This window comes from Pholcus phalangioides, unplaced genomic scaffold (genome assembly GCF_987345545.1).
Source record: "Pholcus phalangioides strain wild (caught in Gottingen) unplaced genomic scaffold, Ppha-v1.0 ptg000042l_1, whole genome shotgun sequence".
In the NCBI taxonomy this organism is placed as follows: Eukaryota; Metazoa; Arthropoda; class Arachnida; order Araneae; family Pholcidae; genus Pholcus; species Pholcus phalangioides.
This window is the reverse complement of record NW_028301628.1, coordinates 13,103,617-13,124,363: the sequence shown is the minus strand read 5'-3', so window position 1 is coordinate 13,124,363 and position 20,747 is coordinate 13,103,617. Positions and strand designations below refer to the sequence as shown.

Genomic DNA, 20,747 nt, shown 5'->3' with positions numbered 1-20,747 from the left:
TAAACGTCATTCCTAACGTCATTCCTAAACGTCATTTTGAAAATGACTTTAACGTCCAAAAGAGCAACGAAAACGAATGTAACGATCGACCTTGATGCATTATGGAAGCTTGAGAAGGGAGTGGAAGGAAAAATAACTCATCGATATAGAAGAAACCAGATCATTAACCGCTTCGTGGGGTGCCATACAAGACTGACGAAGAAGCGAATGGCCACCTATCGAATAACCTCATTACATAATTTCTTCTCATCGATCGCTTCCAGGAAATTAAACGTGATATTTAAGTTCATATCTTAGAGTTCCATCTATCTATTACTCAGTTCTCTCAATCTTTCGAGAAGCTGGAAACTAACACGAGATGATAATTCATACTCATCAAAGATTCCACGAAATTTTGTGGTATTTATAACCGAGGTGTCTTTACAACTAAGGTAGACGTTAGGACTTTCGTCAACTAAGGTTAGAGAACAAAAAAAAGGTTGACGAACAATATAATCACAGGCAATCAAATACTGTGCAGGAAATTACTATTTCTATATGATTAGGGCAATGTTTCTCAAATTATGTGTCGCGGCTCCTATGGGAGTCGCTAATCTTTCATAAGGGCATCGCAAAGAGTTGCAGTAATGTGCGCCTGTTCGGTGCTTTGAAGAAGGCTCCTCCCTTGACCGTTCTGGAACAGGGTCGACTCAAGAGGATCATGGCCCAAAAATGATTGTTTTGAGTCCTTTTACGTGACTAGAAATGTCTACTCACCCGACACAGTTTACAAGAGTTTAATCTTTAAAATCTCAGTCAGTTCTCATTATCGTGAGGGCCCACTCTGCACTCGCCGGTCCCCGGGTGAACCATGCATTAATACGGCACCGCCGGAGAGCCGCGAAGAAATGATGACTGATCAAGGGAGCCACTTGTCATTATAGGGGTGACCAGTTTGAATTAGAAAAATACGGAAAATTGGGATAATTAATACGGAACATTGCCGATTCAAACCAAACATGCTGCAAAATATTGCTTGTAAATAACCCTGGTGAGAAATGCAGTGCTACCTCATGTCTTCCAAAATGTATTGCACGGAAAAAATGAACTTGGCAAATATGTGAGATGAATATTGGGGGGAATAGCTTTTATTTCCGATTCTAGTAAAGATTCGGATGAAAAACCGGAAATTTATGTGAGGGAAAAGCCTGCAATCGGAAAATACCGAAATGACCCATATAGTGATCATGTCAATAAGCAAGTTGGAGTGTCAATAAATATGTGATAAATCGGGTTTTTTTCAACGATAGGAATAAATGTAAGTACATAGAAAACAAACTCCCTCTATGTGATTAGGTCTAATTTTGAAATTTCTTCGGAAAGCATTAAAACGTAAACAAAACTCACAAAAACTTGTCGTTACACTCGAGGTGGTTGCTTTTCATCGACGATATAAGCAAAGGTTCATTAACATTATTCTTTAAGGGAATCAATCCAGACCCTGAATTATTGACGTTATAGCTGAGGTGTCTTTACAACTGACAAGGAAAGTGTCCCAAGGTTACGTGTTCAAAACTTTTACCAAAATTACCACTGATTCTTCTCAGTTAATGAAATGTGCACAAAAAGATGAAGAAAAAAAATCCGGCAATGTTAGAGTGACGTCATTGAAAACAACACATGATCGAGTACAGAACAGACAAAGAAAGAGGAAAAAAAAAGAGATATAACTAGTTTGTATATATATATAAAAGAGAGAGGCTGGAGGGAAAGAAAGTGAAAAGAAGATTTTTATACATATATCGCCAAGAAGTGCAAGAGGCGATGAGTATGTAACTGTAATAACTTTTAATAATTTTTTGCGGCTTTAATAATTGCACAACCGCTTATTTTTTATTTTATTTATATTTCATGTGTTTCTGGATATGTATTTAAATTTTTTATAATTTTTTGAAGGACGGCAACTTAGGATTCTTTTCCTTGTGACTTTTACTGTATTTTTCCTTATTCACCATTTAATTTTCGATGGCACGCTGACTTTCAATGCAAGTTGCATTTTAAATTTCACCCTATCTTAATGATTGATAATATTTTTTCATTCATGTGTGAATTCTAGAAATGCTCCTTCTCAGTAATTAACTTAACATGAATACCAAATTCCGTTCTCAAGCCTCTTATGTTTAGTTTCCATTGCTTAAAACTTGAGAGAGAGAGAGAGAAAATAGATATTAAACAAAGCCATTCATCTCTCTTAATTAAGTCGTTTCGCAATGTCACGGACTTACGTAATCTCAACGCAAACGAGTTTTAGCTGTTGTAATGAAATACGTAATAGAATATACATAAATACGTTATCACCAGTGATGGATCAGAATTAGTATTAAGCTATAAGACACGATGATAACTATAATACAAACGCTAACACAGTTCGCTACGTGTCCGAAAATGATGACCTGAAGTAACTTTGCTGCGGCTCACATACGCAATGACTAAAATTTAGTCATTGTGTATGTGAGCTTCGCGACCGTATTCACCAACACAGTTTAAACTGCAATCGCGGGTGAAAGGATTGAAGATCGAAACTCATTAAAATCCTCAATTTAACCAATCCGAGTCGATCGCTAGTTCTTTAACCTGAGATTGCAGTTTAAACTCCGTCGGCGAATACAGCCATTAGATCATGAGACACAAAAAGGTAAACTTGGTTATAACGACACCTCGCCTAAGGTATTCATAGAACAACTGTGACGTCAAGTCTAATAAAAGAAAATGTAACCATCTCCGCTCATCAAAATATGATACTGAACGGCAGGGCTGTCTTAAGAGCATCATGAGCCTACCGGAAACAGCAATTTTTAAACGAAAAAGTCCCCATACCTCACTTAAAACGATTGCCTATTTATTTACATGCTTATTCTCGAGAATTTTAACCAGATTTCATCTGCATTACACTCTTTTGCGAATGAAGATCTCAGGCCTTGCACGGGTTGACCCATGCATTAAAACAACACTACTGAAAGGTGGAAGCTCTGCATTAGTATTCTTTTTATACTACAAGGATTCTTAACCTTTTGTGTTCCATTGACACCTTTACAAAATAATACACTATATAAAATAATGAGAAAACGGGTAATTTTTCTTTCATTCAAGCTCATGGACCCCCTGAAACCTGCCTATGGACCTTGTGAGACATTATCCCTCCTTCAATGGAAAGTTAAATATGAGGGCGAAAAATTCTGGATAAATTTATGAAAATTTAGAATAATAGTTGTCATAAAGAGAAGTGGTCCTTTTATAGAGGAAGTCTTTCGTCATGCCCCCCTACATCAGGAACCCTAGGCTGGGATCTCTGATGGAAACTCGGTCAGATTTTTCACGGGCTTCCTTTCAGTAAATTTAGAGCAGGGGTCTTTAACTCCCGCTGGCCACATTTGACACTTGCAACATTTTGTCATGGCCCGCCGATGATTTTCAGGAAATCGTAGAAAACATTGAAAAACTATTAATTCTAGAATTGACGAAAGAAATAATTTTAGAATTAGTGAAAGAAATAATTTTAGAATTAGTGAAAGAAATAATTTTAGAATTAGTGAAAGAAATAATTTTAGAATTAGTGAAAGAAATAATTTTAGAATTAGTGAAAGAAATAATTTTAGAATTAGTGAAAGAAATAATTTTAGAATTAGTGAAAGAAATAATTTTAGAATTAGTGAAAGAAATAATTTTAGAATTAGTGAAAGAAATAATTTTAGAATTAGTGAAAGAAATAATTTTAGAATTAGTGAAAGAAATAATTTTAGAATTAGTGAAAGAAATAATTTTAGAATTAGTGAAAGAAATAATTTTAGAATTAGTGAAAGAAATAATTCTATATTAAATAAAAGAAATAATTCTATATTAAATAAAAGAAATAATTCTATATTAAATAAAAGAAATAATTCTATATTAAATAAAAGAAATAATTCTATATTAAATAAAAGAAATAATTCTATATTAAATAAAAGAAATAATTCTAGAGCATATTGATGAATACCCGGAGAAGGAAATAATGAAGGAAATAATTCGACAATTGACGAAAATTAAGAATTACTGAAAGAAATAATTTTTGAATTTTTGAAACAAATAATTTCAGAATTAGTGAAAAAAAAACTTATAAATTAATAAAAGAAATAATTTCATAATTTCTGATCGTATTGTTTTGCAATCAATAAAAGAATAATTGCGTGATTGTTGAAAGAAATGATTTCTGAAAGAAAAGATATATTGAGAAGGAAAATAATTTTTTTTCGGAATTACTGAAATAAATAATTAAAAAATCATTTAAAGTGATTTCAGATGAATTTGATCTTGGAATTAATTAGTTTAATCAGTAATTAATCAAGTTTTCTTCAGAATTAGTGAAAAAATTATTTTAGAACTAATTAAAATTGATAGTTAATAAAATAAATAATTTCAGATTCAATTATTTTGTCCCTGTTAGATGACACAAAATTACATACGTTGGTAGCCCTCGTCCTTCGCGGAAAGTTTCAATTTGTCCCCGCCGTATTTGAAAGTTTAAAGACCCCTGATTTAAAGTGTGAAAAAACAAAAATGGTAAAAATTGCTCCATGCCTAGGGGTTGGAGTCCTGTCAGCCCCACCCTTGGGGAAGGTATGTCCTTCAGAGAGGTTTTAGTGTGTTCTTCCTGTACTCGGCCTTCGCCGTGTTGGACTGATTAGCCTCTGTAGAAATGATTTGTTTGACTGATTAAAAATATTTTTTTGTTTCAAAGGAGCAGAGCAAAAGCCTCCTAATAAATCACGTTGCGTGGTCATATATGCACATAAATATATTTTTTTCAGTCACGGTGAAGAACATGTGCCTCCCCACCAGGCTTGTTCACATAAAGATAGAGGAGCGATTGCGCAGAAAGTAAGAATAACTCCAGAAGAAATTCGTGGAAATCTCCACGCTTCGATTCCTACGCGGAATAAAAACATGCGTATTTTGTGTTATACAGTAGTTACATTACTCCCTATACTGTTCTGTTTACTTAATTACCAATATAGGTCACTGAACAAAAGCGTATTAAATTGCAATCTCAGGCCTGAATTACTCCTGATATCCGATAAAACTCGGTAATGAAAATTCGTTCCTGTTTCGTGCATAGTATTTGAAAAGTAAGGGAGATTTAAAACACACACAGTAAAATTTTTCATTACGATTTTATTAGGAATGCAGGTTTCCGTGGAACTCAAGGCATTACGCAATTTTAGGGTGGCTAGATGAGGTATCTGCGGAACCGGACAGATTCAAAACAAAGACATAACACGGAATCTATTAATAAAATCCGGAACAAAACCGGGACATGTTCACAACCTCTTTTGGTGGACATTACAGTGTAAAATTGTCGACTTACAACTTCGTAAGAAAATCTCCTATACACAGGATTGAAGGGCGCCGTGAACGGGGTCGGTGCGTTACGTTAAGTACTCATAAATTGCTGGAAGGGAGGTGGGGGAATTATGTACTCTGAGTCTAATGTCCAACGTCTGTGCTTTCACTTTATTAATTACACTGAAACTTCGTTACAACGATACTAAGTGCAACGATAAATCCTTTTACACCCCCAAAGTTACCATTTTATTCATCATCGTATCATCATTTACTTTTAGAATCTCATTCTAGAGTTCATTTTCACTGCTGTCGCCTCTGCATTCGCACTCTCTCTCTTGTCCCACTTCAAAACCATTTTTTTTGACAACAGTGGAAATCTGACCTTTCTCTGACGCAAGAGAATTGATGCGATTATCAAGTGAAATAATATTTGAAAGTAAAGCTGTAAATAAAGCAAATATAACAGTGGAATGATAAATTCTGGCCAAAATATATAACAAAATACTTATCTCTGTGTAAAAGTTTGATTTGTAACGAAAAGGAGTTGATTTCACAGTTAATGCAAAATTATATTTACACAGTACATGAAAATGTGATACGCCATCTAGTGATCTTTACATACATTAGAGGTTGACGCAGCACTTAAGAGCGTATATACTATTGCTACTTAAACGTACACGCACCTCGTCTGCGGAATTCCCAACGAATCGGTACATGCCGGAACGTGTCGCGTGACTGTATGGTTAAATGCATAGCCCTTACGTATTTCTGGGGCTACGCATACGCGGAATTTTCTCAAGTGGAGAAGGGGCACCCCTTTTTCTCTCTTCTTCAAAAAGTTTTTTTTTTTTGTTTGAAGAAACCAAAACACAATCTTGGTTTTACGGAGGGGGTTTGAATACCCTCTTTTCCTACTCTGTACACAAATGCCTGTCCTGTCCTATCTCTACACTTGTTATTTTGTTGGAGGAGGGGTAGTATATAATCAATGCGAAAGAGAGAGGGAATTTCCCCAGTGTCAAAAGCTTGAAGAAGCCATACATCTCCCAAATTGATAATAAGAATCTGAGAAAATGAATTTTTGTAGAATTTTTTCTCTGGTGTGGGTCAGTCGTTGCACCTTGAAGGTGGTTAACAAATACCAGCCGATCATTGCTGAGATGTATTTATCATAAACTGCTCCAGGGTTGTGCAACCCACGAGGCATTACTGTGAGAAAGGTACCAAATCAGGGGTAGGGGAAAAAAGTAATTGCAAAAAACTTTGGATGAAAATATTCATCCATGAAATTCAAACGATTTCCTGTATGAAATTAATTTGCAGACAAAATTTTAGTTTTTGATTTTACGCATGGCTTTCATAAATCTAACTTTTCTGGGTTTACTCCTAGTAAAGATCAAATCCGGACTTTGGCACCTACACGACAGCTTCGCGGTGCATTTCAATAATTAAAGAGAGAAATTAAAGCTATACGTCGATATCGTCGTTGGCGTTTTGCTGTAGGCACAATATAGGTAGAGCACTCACGCAAACGATTTATGGCAGTGTAATTAACTAATCACGCTGACGTTTTCACTGTCGTTGCAAACACGTGCGGAATACAATCACTGCTGAAAAGAGGGAAGAAAAGTTATTTACATAATTTTGACGGTAATAAAGCGTATTAGTTGTTATTGATGACGCAGGAATATTTCTTAAATCCTAGGCGATGTATTCGTATCTCAGGCCCTGCGTACTTAAAAACGAACGGAGAACCAAGGCGAGAAAATACACCAGTCGCGAAGCTGTATTTAGACACTAACAGTTGATATAAATCGCGAAATATTTATGGCCCAAAAAACAAGCGTCCCCTCCACCCGAAACCATCCCACAAACTCTAGAGAATTATCGTACCTTCATATATTATTTTCCGAGCATTTATCTTATTAAGGTCTATTATTACAGACATTATTCTCGAGTTACGAATGATATATATGTGCGTTGAGTTACGAACTCATACAAACGCACTTTTAGTACCAAATCATAGCGATTTATTACCGCATTATCATCGCGATGCATCTCGTATATGTACTTGAGGCATTTATACCAAGGGTGTCGAGAGGAATGGAGAAAAAAAAACCACAGAAAAAAGGAATGATAATGCGGCAATGATCATTTCTTTAACGAGGGTCAAACCACAGAAAGAAAAATAAATGAGTGGAGCCCGAAGACAATTTTCATATTATTATTATTCCATTCATTACTCGTTCGATAACATTCATTTATCCCCCTCCCCCCGTAGTTAAGAGGAAGGAAATGTTAAGCGAATGGCCACCAGAGCCGTGGAAGTTGTACATACATTATTAGAGGACCTTGTGCGATCTTCCGCTTGGTTCGACTTCCAATGTGTCCGAGGCCGGTCACATATAACCACGATAATGTCACTTTCGCTTTCGTAACTCATTGCGCAACTGATTTTTATTTTTCTTTCATTTTTTCTTCTACTTTCCAGGCCAAGGACAGAAAAGAAAACCCAGACATTTTTCAGGGTAAATGACCAAAATACTTTAAATTCGTGAGAAAATTGTCTCGTACTGAAAACTGAATTTTATTACGCGAAAACTACGTATGATAAAATTACTCGAAAATTGCTAAAGAACATGAGCTGCCTTGAAAGAAGGAGGAATTTTTCAATGACAAAAAATAGTATTACACTTCCGTATGTATGATAAAAAGTATGAAAAATAAAATATTATTCACAAGAAAAACCTTTCGGCAAATACATGTTAAGCTCATTTCCATAAGTTATAAAATAGTTAAATGATTCGAGAAAATTAAATTGATTAAGAAATATTGCTTTTGCATCTGGGAAATTTTTCACTTTTGGGCGAAAAAGTATTTAGTTGTAAATTTTGTCAATTGAGTAAATCAAATTGGAGTTGAATAAGTCTGCTTGCATTCATGCGGATGTTGATAAGTATACAAGTGCTTGATCATTATCTAAATCTATTGCCCGACATGCCCGGGCATGTAAAACTTTCGACCACATGCCCGACGCGGGAATTTATTTATTTATTTTTTAATTTTTTCATCGAGGGTGACGTGTGTTCCTACACACATGCCTGAAAATCCACAGAAATTCTTTCTTTGGCAGTGATGGTGCAAATGTGTAATAAGTATTTTGATCTATTTTCACGATCAAAATATTCAGCAGCCCGATGCGGTCAAGGGCTCTCATATACTGCAACTGGGCTTCTGATAAACGGAAAATTTCACTTCCAGCGAAATAGAAATCTCCAATGGCACTCATGGAAGAGGAGGAAAAACTTGATTTGCATAAAAACGCAAAAATGCATTTTTCCACAAAAAGGGATACATTATTTGAACTGTCCGGCACTGACAAAAATTCTGCGATTGATTCTGAAACTTAGAAAACATTATGCGCAACATTTAAACCTATCTGTGCTACATATTTCTACGCAAAAATATCGAGAAATATCCATCACAAAACATGGGACTTCTGCTGCGACCTATCAAATAAGAAAAAACGAAGGTATCAGGTAAAATTTCACTGAGTATCGTTAGAGTTAATGATTTCAAACCGATATGAAAATGAACAAAATGTTTTATGATACCATATATTATTTGTTTTCTGCTGCATACCGCAATAATATGTATTGGCCAAAATACCGGTTAATACATTTGTATGTTTCCCGCTGAATGATACTTTATAATTTGTAAATTACAAGTATTTTGTAAAAGTATGTATGTAAACATACATACATACTCATTACAAAGTATTATACCATACTTTGAAATTTGTAAAAGTATATAATTGTAAATACTTTGTAATATTAAAACCCGTCTTTACATCCACTGATTGCTTCAAATTCAGTTTCTTTCTTCGAACAATAATCGATTGGAACAACCTCCTACCAAACCAAACATTTTTGATTGTACAACAATTTCCGATTGCCTTTGTAACATCAACCGTCTCTTCTGTCAAACTGTACCACCGCATTCCCTTGAATAGGCCTCGGCCAAGCAATATTAAATAAATATAAATAAATAAATAAAATTACCAAAAAAGAGCATAGAGTAACTGTTATTTTTCCGCTTAAAATTCACACGGTATACAGCATAAAAATAAAAGGTTTTTTTATGCTGTTTTGTACCACATGTTGTTGAACTTCAGTCTAAACATCGGTTTAAAACCAACAATGATTTTATTTTGAAAATTATGTCATAGTTTTGATTTCGGTGATAGCAGGGTTCGTAGCTGAAAGCGTCTTCTCCAACTTATATTAACAAAGTATAAAAATATGACATATATTAAGGCAGAAGATTATAAGGAAATTTTTCACTAATTTTTTTTCGACCTTCAACCAAGATACTAACATAACATGAAAGTTCAAGTATTTATCATGCTCACTTCAAATTATGGAAGACAGATGAGCACACCAGCGGTACACAAAACAAGCACAACTCTCACAACATGAATAGGTTAAGTTCACACACATTCACACACAGAACACGTTTCGGGATGCACCAATTCGTTTGAAATTCCGCAGAGAAATGTGTACGAGGTGCATGTGCGGTTAATTAGTAGTACATGTAACTGATCAGGTTACAAAAGCCTAATCAGCTGCATTTGAAAGGTATCCGTAGGATTCGACCCTCCCCACCAACCGCAAGAGGTTATCGGGGAAATTTAGTGTACCCGACGCTGCAAATCTTGCCATAAAACACTGGTGGGCGAGATGGGCAGATCCTCGAATCGAGTATCAGCATGCCACTCTGGGTATTTTGCCCCGGCTTCTGCTTTAGTGTATAGTACAGGTTATACACCATCAGGTGCCCCCGGGAAGGCTGGAGATAATGTGATAGGTATACTCAAATTTCTTAAATATCAATTTCAGACCGTTGTTTCTCCTGTATATATGAAATGAATAAATTTGATTTGTTCGGAACGGAAAGTGTTTAGTCTCGAAGAGTGAATGCTATTCAGTTTGATGTGAATATATCAGATAACTAATAAGCTAAAGAGCTGAACATTTTGATTCGATCATTATGAATACATTTATAAAAAAAAAATCGAAAACGTTTGATCACTTCGACATAATTCCTATTTCATCACGTCGCACATCTACTCAATTGATCAATCCTCCCTTTTATGCACGGGGTTGATCAAATCCTAATAAAATAGCTTGGCGTAATCCATTTCAACGATAGGTTTGCTAGAAATGCTAATCATTAGATCAGATTTTTAAAAAAGCACTTATCATCGAGTAGTTAGTTATATACTGTATAAATGTCCACCATCTTGTGTTTGCTTTTTTGAGAAGCCATTTGTTTTATTTTTCTTTCCATGCTCGAACGTTTATTACTCATTTGGGGCTGTCCCTTAAAGGGGTTCTAACTTTCTCATGGGACCCTTATTAATTTCAAAGCAACATCTAGCATCAGTGTTTAATCTCGAGGGTTGAGCGAAACGCATTTTTCATCTCATAATCATGATCCCGAACCCCGATTTGCCTGTCTTTCTAATAACTGATACAAATGAGTAATTCCGTTGATAACGCATGAAAGAAAAAAAAAGAGGGGGGGGGGGATAAGCGCCCTTTTAAAGTTAATGGCCGATACTTAATAACAAGTAGGCATATTATCATGATTGCGCCAAAACAGCTTGTCTTCTCATTCTCGTATGTCTCACCCACTGAAGAGAGAAAAAAAGAAATTTTCTTCTCACAACCTACACCTCATGAATGAATTTTTCTTTACTAATAGCTGCTGAGAAATTGGATCATATGGTACGGGAAAAAAAACATATTTAGGTTAATGATAAATCGGCCATTTTTTGAAGATTGTCATTACAAAACGATTTAAATTACGTCCGCTGGAAAAAAAAAACGAATTATAAAGAGATAGATCATAGGATAAAATGGGATATTAGAATGGATCTTTTATCTACTATTATTATGATACTTTCTTTGCTGCTTACCCCATTGTATTGTATTGTCCCTGGCGTATCCTGAGGGTATGTGGAAAAAAATAATAATTTGGGACAAAAAAATGCATCGGTCATGTAAAGGGTTTATGATCAGTGAATACAGATTTCTTTATAAGTTCTGAAATAAATTTCATTTTTTTTGCTGATACGTTATTTTATTTTTCTTAATTTCGAGCGTTTATAACCTCGACGTCTATCTGTCAGTCATATTTTTGAGAGCAAAGGGAAAGAGAGTGATTTTTATGCTCCATGTTGAAAGGTACATAATAGAAATAATGGCCCTCGGGCTTGTGTTTTTGTATAAGAAACGTATTCCTCGGAATGACCCAGAAAAAAATGCTCCATGTGTATATACTCTCTCTTTCCATGCTTTCATTTCTCTCTCGAAGAGTTGATGTGAAACGCATTTAGAGAGAGAGAGAGAAGCTCCGCATTTTTAACTGTGAAAACGAGAATTTTAATCACGACTTGCACATAATATAAATTCATCATTCACCCTCCATATTCCGCCCGAATGTATTCTTTGTTTTTGCTTTTCAGGTGGATTAGCTAGAAGTCGATGGTTTCTTGGCAGTACCTCGAGGCTAGGCTTTCCTTTTTGCTTTTCTTGTTCTTTCCATTTCTTTTAAAAGCCTGTCGCGGTGAACAGTGAGATTAGACCTTAGACCTTACTTCGAGGAATGTGCGTTGAATGTTAATTACATTTATTTTATTTTTAGGATATTTGGTTGCAGGATTTATTTACGGAATAATTCAAATGAACATTTTATGAGTAAAAACGTGGAACCATTGGTAAGGCACTGGAGCAAAACCGGTTGAAATGGTCTCACTACAAATCTATAAACCCTTAAGCTCTATAATAATTAAGTATATTAATTAGTTGTAGATAGATTCGTGTAAAAATGGAAACGATATGTCTGCGAAAAAATCGAATTTATTAACTTTATCCGTAGCATGGTAGAAATCATTAAACCCCTGTAAAATACCATAACGTCTTTTCATGAAGTAGGCTTTCTTCTGATTTTAAGTAGGTGGAAAGTAAGGAATATAGGGAAAATTATTTCTTTGAGAAATCAACTTGACAAAATACCTGGGCCTACTAATGTTAAAAAAAGGCTTTTAAGGAGGCGAGATATCTCGTCGATGCCACTTAGAGGGTGACATCGACGTGGTGGCATGACATGCAGTTCGAATTTTTTTTAATTTCAAAATATTTTTTATTCCAAAAAGTCAGTGTGAATTTTCGATATGCCAGTTCGTTATTTGTGAGACATTTAAAGAAAATCCATGAACGGCTGAAGTTTGAGAACTATCTTCAGAATCGGAACTATTCGATGGAACAGGTGTTCCCAAACTTCACACATTCACGACCTCTTTGAGAACGAAATCAGAATTGCAGTTAGTATCATCACGTGATCTCAAGGAACCTCAAGGTTCCATTAACTTGGGAATACCTAAATCGATTCCGAAAAGCCCGCAGACCAAGAAAGTAGTTGACGCGAATAATATCCCGTTTTCCCTCACATGGCGCTACTATAAAAATACCCGAATCCACGGAGACTGGGAAATGGTTCTTACCTTCTCGCACAATCACAAGAATATTTACCTTCAGAAAGAAGTGAAAAGATGCAAGAAACATTCACTAAAAACTTAACCCTTTAATATGTACAATCGGATCCGCTTATAACGATTCCGCTTTTAGCTAGAGTCTGGATTTAACGAGCAAATTAGTTGTTTTTTTCGGAACATTGCTAGTTGTAAGCAATTCTGTCGCTTTTAGTGAGCATGTTTTTTGCGATATCTGATTTTAACGAAGGATTCAAAAGGGAAACCTTGAAAAAATGAACATAAAAATGAGAGAGATGATGATGAAAGAATCACCATAAAAAATTGTTAGAGTTTCATTCACCACTCTCGTAATATGGTGATACTACACTTTGACAAGCGATGATTTTGAATCAAATGGTTGGATAAAAGGTTTATCACCCCTTTTGGTCTGTTGTCGATGTGTAGGAATAGAAATATCTCGTCTACGAGGGAGGAACGAGCCTGAAAAATGAAGATGAGAAACTGGCGACTAAGAATTTTAGAGAATGGCTAATTCAATTTGCAACGCAAACTCCATGTGTTTGAGTATGAGGTTTATCAGCGGAATTTTTTCCTTTCTTTACTTTTTTATTTGGGGGGGGGGGGGAGGAATGGTCCAAAACCAAAGTTTGTATTAGGCTAAATAGAAATCATCAAGTTAGTAGAAAATGGTGAAAGAAAAATTTATGTGTCAAGCAAGGATATCACATAACTTCGTTATAAGCACTTAATTATCAGAAATTTTATTTTTAGGACATGAAAACAGATTTGAAGAGTGACCGGATTTTACCCTCTAAGTGGTTTTTAAAAATTTCCTGATCCGCATTAAAACTGCCAAGTTTGAAATGGCGAAAGCGAAACCTTCCCGAATTGCCACGTATTTTAAGAAGAATTTATTTTTTCCGATTGCGAGCAGATTACTGCTCCCCTCCCTCCAACAAGACAATTTATCCCGTCCATCGCTTTTATTTCATTGACTATTTATTGACTATGGTATAAAATCACCTGTCATGGGTTGTGGCTTTCTAGGAAGAGAAATAATTTTTTTTGTATCATTAATACTGACAGTATATTTCTTTGCCTGTTTTTCTCGCTCCTTCTCCTTATCTAACGTTGAACAAGAACTGATTACCCACACTGCAGTTGATTGGTTGGAGGGGGGGGGGGGTGAAAAACATGTTTTATTGTAAAATCAGCTTCATTGCGTTTTTATAAAACGAAATATCTTGAAGCGTAAGAAGTAAAGCAGATAAAGTTCGATCTTGATAGTATCTTGGAGATGTTTTAAAGTACACTGCTGGCCACCGTAAATGCAACACCGTGAAGGAAGCATGCAAATAATATGAAATTTACAACATGTATTACCGGAGGTGAGATATGCAAATGATTAGAATTTCAGCGCAGACGCACATCACGCGTGCCTGTGGCGCCACTTCAAAGCGCTATTTAAGGCTTGGAGATTTCGACGATTTGAAGTACGGCAATTGTGTTTTTCTTGTGTTTTTTTCAAAAAAACGATCAATTATGCCTCGTAGAAAACAGCGATCATCTTTTGATCAAGTATCCGAGTTCGACAGAGGAAGGATAGTGGCCTACCGAGATTGTGGATTATCTTTCAGGGAAATCGGTAGTCGTGTTGGACGAAACCAAACAACTGTAATGCGGATATGTGATCGTTGGATGCAGGAGGGTACGACGGACCGACGTGTTCGATCGCATCCACCTCAGTGCACCACTTCACGTGATGACAGGCGTATTGTGCGTATGGCAGTGACGGATCGCTCAGCCACATCACGAACCATAGCACAGCACATTCAGTCTGTACCGCATCATCCAGTGTCTGCGCGTACCATTCGACGCCGTTTACAGCAGAGTGGTCTGTCCGCAAGACGTCCATTGCTTCGTCTACCCTTGACGCAGAACCACAGACGTCTTTGCCGCCAATGGTGCGATGAAAGAAGGATGTGGACGGCACAATGGAATGAAATTGTCTTTACTGACGAGTCACGCTTCTGTCTGCAACACCACGATGGTCGGATTCGAGTCTGGAGACACCGTGGAGAGAGGATGCTGAACAGCTGCGTTATGCACCGCCACACTGGTCCTGCACCGGGTATTATGGTATGGGGCGGTATTGGATATCACTCTCGCACTCCTCTAGTACAGATTGCCGGTACTTTAAAAAGCTAGCGCTACATCTCCGAGGTGTTGGAGCCAGTTGTCCTTCCTTACCTTCAGGGCTTGCCCACAGCCATATTTCAACAGGATAATGCGCGACAACACGTGGCACGCATTGTCCAAAGGTTCTTCGTCAATCGCCAGATTGAATTGCTTCCCTGGCCAGCTCGCTCTCCGGATCTTTCGCCGATAGAAAACATGTGGTCCATGGTTGCTCAACGATTGACCCAGATTACATCCCCAGCTGCCACACCAGATCAACTTTGGCAACGCGTGGAAGCTGCTTGGTCTGCTGTACCCCAAGAACACATCCAAAGTCTCTTTGAATCAATGCCGAGGCGTGTGGCAGCGGTGATCTCCAACAATGGCGACTACTCTGGCTACTGATTTTGGCAGGAACCACACTTCCCAGAAGTCTATAAATTTAATCATTTGATGCTTGGTCAACATGTTATCTACAAAATAAATATTGTTGCGATATCTCTTGTCTTTCTTGGTGTTGCAATTTGGGTGGCCAGCAGTGTATATATGTACTGAACTGCCCGAGCGCAATGGGGTGCTCTGCCTTTCTGTCAAACAATCCTCGATCAATCAAATTTATTTATTTATTTAATTTCAATTTATTTATTTATTTAATTCAATCAAATTTCTGATTGCGCCTTTGCGATATGATTTTATACATCTTTCCATGATTATTTATTATCCGTGCCCGTTGCACTTTGACTTTAACTTGATTAATTTGATTCTTCTTTTTACATAATTTTTAATTTCCTTTCACTATATGTAATCTTTGACGTATCAATTAATAATGGTTTTGCCGGAGATGCCCTGGACCTCCCCCCTTCTGGGGGGGGGGGAGAAGAGCTTACGTTGCTTCTTGCGACAAAGCCTGGGTGTCTCGCGGTTTCTCCAGTTCTCCAGATAAAGTTTGACAAAATATCTCCGGGTAACAGAAATAAAGTTGATCAAGTTTGACGAGATATCTCAGGATTGCCACTGAAAGGGTTTACAAGCACTTCACTGAAAACGAGCTCCTCATTGTAAGCGGGTCCAACGGCATTTAAAGACACGCGGAGACATTTTGACACCTGAAAAATGAACTATGAACTAAAAAACGAGCAGTTACGTTCATGAGAAGACGCGTGAGAAAGGGCACTCGTGTTAGGTCGTCTGGATACTGAGCCTTCTGGCAGCGAGTCAACATCAGTATCTCTGTGTGAGGAAAGCCTAAGAGCTAGAACGCGCAGGATGGAAAAAATCTCTCTTACTACCTTCAATATTTTTTCAGTAAGAGCTCTTTAGAAGTGCCACCGTCGGTTTTTTTTAATACTTGCCATTCGGTGAGTTGGATCCCCAAAATAGCAGTGCATTAACGTAATAAGAAAAAAATTTAGACCAGACGAGATTCTTTCCATAGGCAGGTGGCCATCCTTAAAGTTTTTAATATACATCTTTCCAAGATCTCGCAGTAATCTAAAGTGCCTGAGGCGTGTTTAAACCCTGATTGATAATATTTTAGTATTAAAATTGAAAATATTTTTTTTATTTAAATCGATTTCATGGAAGAAAGTAAATAAAAATGCCTGGGAATTTTCCTTCCAAAAATTACCATCCGTACATAATATTCAGTGGCCTATTCCTTGTAACAATGTATTGCTATTTCTTTGTGCTAGAGATTGACGTTCGTTCAAAAGATTCTGTGAGCGAAAAAAATTTCGATGAAATCGAGCTATCGCAAAAGTGAAATACATAAAAGAAACGCGTTTTATAGGTTTTTGTGCGAAAAAAGAATTGTATGATCGTTCTCTTCAACGTTCACTACCTATTTCTCGTTATTTATTTGTTGCTTTTTGTATTCAAATTAATGTAACGTCCATTTCCATATTGCCTTGAGGCCATGGGGCGGATCCACGATCTCGTTTTCAGAGGGGAGGGATATCGTGATGATATATGCATGTAATGCTACGGCTGTAAAGGCTAACATTCAATCGTGTTCTTGTGTTTCTTTTTTCTTATTCCTTCCTGCTATTTTATATATTTCTTTATTCATTTATTTATTTATTGTTGCGCATTTTCAGGTTCTGCTCTTCCTGAATCAACAACGCAGTCCACGAGGACATTGATACAGGCAAGTTTCACATTCGTCTTAATCTCTCTCATCGATTGTTCTCTGGTTGTTGATGCATTGTGGGAGTAACTAAATGCGTGTTTCGAATTAATTTGGTAATTTTGTGAAGCATTGTTCCTGCAAATTCAATAAGACCAGTTTTCTTGATTTTATCGGTTTTTGGATTCATCAAAACAATTTCGATACGCAAAGATATGTGTCGAGCGGAAGTTGTTTTCTCCTCAAAATGTTTAAATAATGAAGATTACGAAGTTTTAATTTAAGTAAATTAAATATTTAAATATTAAAAATATTAAAAATATTAAAAATATTAAAAATTTAAATATTTAGGTTTTAAATATTTAAAAAAATCATAAAATTTGCAGAAATCTGTGAATTTGAATGAAAAATTGGTGTTATATTTTGGAGAATTTGTTCTGATGATAATAGATTTGTTTTTTGAATAAAAGGAAAAAATTGTGAAACATTTTGTGAAGAGAAGCGTCTCCCAATAAAAAAAATCGTATAATTTCATAGAACTCTGTATTCGTTCAGGTAAATGCTTACAACCTTTTAGTGTCCACCAGCTAAAAAAAAATATTGTATGTCAGTGAGGACACCGTTAACTGAAAGAAAGTTATCTTCATGAGACGAAAGACATCCTCCAGGCTCCAGGGGCATCCAAAGTCAAAAATGATTAAATGATTCGTGATTAAATGCTCGTTCATCCGTACTTTATTCTGTTTGTTTGAGCTTACTACAAGTCCCATTTTTTTACCCTGATTCTTCGTTTTTTGCCAGGAATTAATTTTTCTACGCATAACTCAATTAAGATACATTTTTACACACGCACTGAAATTACATTCTGTGCTGTTCCTTCACAATCGGAAGAAGGAGCAGAGTATTTTCCACTAGATTTCTTAAATTTATTCATTCTTTCAATGTAGACATTTCTGCAACAATAAACGGAAGACAATTTAGTTTTATAATCTGTGCATGTCTGGTTTAGTAGTAGTAGTTTTATAATCTCGGTATATTGCGTTAATGGGGTTCGACTCAGAATTTAGCCTATACAAATTCCTCGCATATTCTGAATGCTGGGCCTAGGAATAACATTTTTTTTTTTTTTTCTGCACAATAAATTAAATATGAAAAAATATTGGGCTACCCAACAAAAATTTTTTTGCTCGGCCAAGCCCTACTCAAGAATGTGAAGGGCTTTGATGTGGAAGTTTTCTGGGTTTTTCCTTTTTTCAAAAAAGAGGCGTGATGCAAATGATGATGATGCAACTTCTTAAGGGGGTTTACATGACCACAGTATGCGTTTTCCTTCAGTGGTTTGCTGGGATTTTCTATCTGTGTATACGGCTGTCAAAAAATATTTTATCTCGAGCCAAGCAACGTGCATTAGACGAACGCCAAACTTGGGTGGCTCCGCTAACGGTGGATTCAACAAAGTAGCTTGCGTTGCGTACCTTTGATTTGATGTATTCAAAAGAAAAAAATTCTCACTAGCCTCACAGTTTCTGCTGTCTTCTCAACTAATCTCGTCCACATTTCGCTCATATCACTGAAGTGCAAGCCTCGAGTACAAGCTCAAAGAAAAAACGAACACGTAAACAAATTAGTAGTGGTTATATTGCATTCAAGTTTTTATAATCGTATTCCAAATATTTCAAATATAGCGAGTGTTTTCAATAAATCTTATACGGCTATGATTGAATAGTGCTGATGAGAAATACCATTCATATGATTGCTGTCGCTTCAGAAACACCAGCCAATAGGTTCTGGCGCCGCTGACATCCTCACATCGCTTCTTATGTGAAGAAGTATCTGACAGGTGCAATTGGTGGTGAAGCTCTCTCTCAGAAGGATTCCCCACACGACTCACTTTTTTTTTTCACGATAGCATGAAAACTGAAGACTAGTAGAGTTTGTAATTTCAAAATAAAAGCAGTAATACCTAGGTCCATTTCGAAACATTATGAAGTTCCTTTCCCAGTAGGAATATTTTGAGTCAATTTTGTTTAGAGGGTTTACGATGAAATTATTGCATGGTTTTACATTTTGTTTTTGCTATTTCGTTACAACTGCTATTTGATAAGTGGACTGCAATGTCAGTAGGTATGACTCTGATCTACATTTTACAGAATGTGTCGAATCTTCAAAACTCACGCGGAAGTGAGTAATCGTACGCCAATGTTCATTCAAGCTCTTAAGAAGAAAAAAAAGCATAAATCTATTAAAATCCCGAAATGGCAGTGATTAATCCAGTTCTTAAGACAAAAATACCTTCACTTGCTCGTGGCACCGGAATGAGCAAGGGAAAAAAAACATGCTGGAGATATCTTTAAAATTCAATCATTAAAACAGCTTAATGTCGTTTCTTTTTCACGTAAATTAACTTATTTTGGATGATCCGAAATTAAACCCTGCAAATAGAGCGTTCATGATACTTATTTCACATGCGGAAGTATCCTACGAAGGCATGACAATCAGAACATCAGCTTTCTTTCTTGGCCCACTCTTCGCGATCGAAAAACGTTCGTCAGTGGGAAAATGTACAACAGTCCCATGTGAAGAAATTCGATTCTTGGAAAAATTCGGGAAACCTGATGATATATATTTGAAAAATACAGAAACTGAAACGATTAAAATCAAAATCATGAACGGAAGCAGTTTATAAAAATTTAAAATTCTTACGCTTATCCTAAAAAACTTCAGTACCATTCTAGGGAAGTACGCAAACTGTCCACAATTTTTATACATGATTAGTAGTTACTTGAATAACGTTTTTTAGAAGTTGGAAAAATTGGAAATCAATTCAGTAGGCTTTAATTTTTGATTAATGTAAATTCTCGATAAAATAGCTTTCTAATTAACAAAAATTCATTAATTATATTCAATAGGAGTAATTTGTAATTGTGATTACGGGAAACCTCGTGATTGTGACAAAAAAAATTACAACTTTTTTCTAATTATTTCTCTTTATGGTCAGGACAGAAAAAAATAGCGATCAAAAATTAGAAAAAACTTACTAGAAATTTAATTACCGAGAAATCATAAGAAATTAAATTTCTTTGTTAAAATATTTTGAAAAATATCCATGCGCTCATTAGAACTTCATTTTCAAAAATTACTTTTTTTCTTAAAAAGAAATACGAATAATTCCTTAGGTAAGAAGTTTTGGGTGAACATTATTAGCTTTTCAACCCTCCCACCGGCACTGTCGGCATATCTCGCCTTCTGAAAGCTGATTTCTCATTGAAAACATTTTTCTATGTCCCCCTCGCTTTGCACTTTCTGAAAATCGGAAAAAAGCCTACTTCGTAAAAAAAAAGATATGATATTTTGCAGCACGTTTTAGTGATTTCTGGAAAATAGTAATCGTCATATGTATACAGTAACAATTGAAAAAAAAAAACATGCATATACATTAAATTTGTAAAAAAAACATGTCAATGAAGGTAGTTGAATTATAAATTGTGGAGAGTAAATTAAATATTTTAAGTACTAAATACAAGAAAA

The 20,747-nt window shown here is 35.9% G+C and overlaps 1 protein-coding gene across 1 annotated transcript in view; it reads left to right on the top strand.

Annotated features, from left to right (window-relative positions):
* LOC149064495 (uncharacterized) overlaps window positions 1-20,747 on the top strand; it is a 137,678-nt gene that overhangs the window by 72,861 nt on the left and 44,070 nt on the right. Inside the window, exon 3 of the mRNA XM_089255145.1 lies at window positions 17,191-17,240. Within this exon, the coding sequence (XP_089111271.1) occupies window positions 17,191-17,240 (50 nt within the window). The remainder of the gene's footprint in view (window positions 1-17,190; window positions 17,241-20,747) is intronic.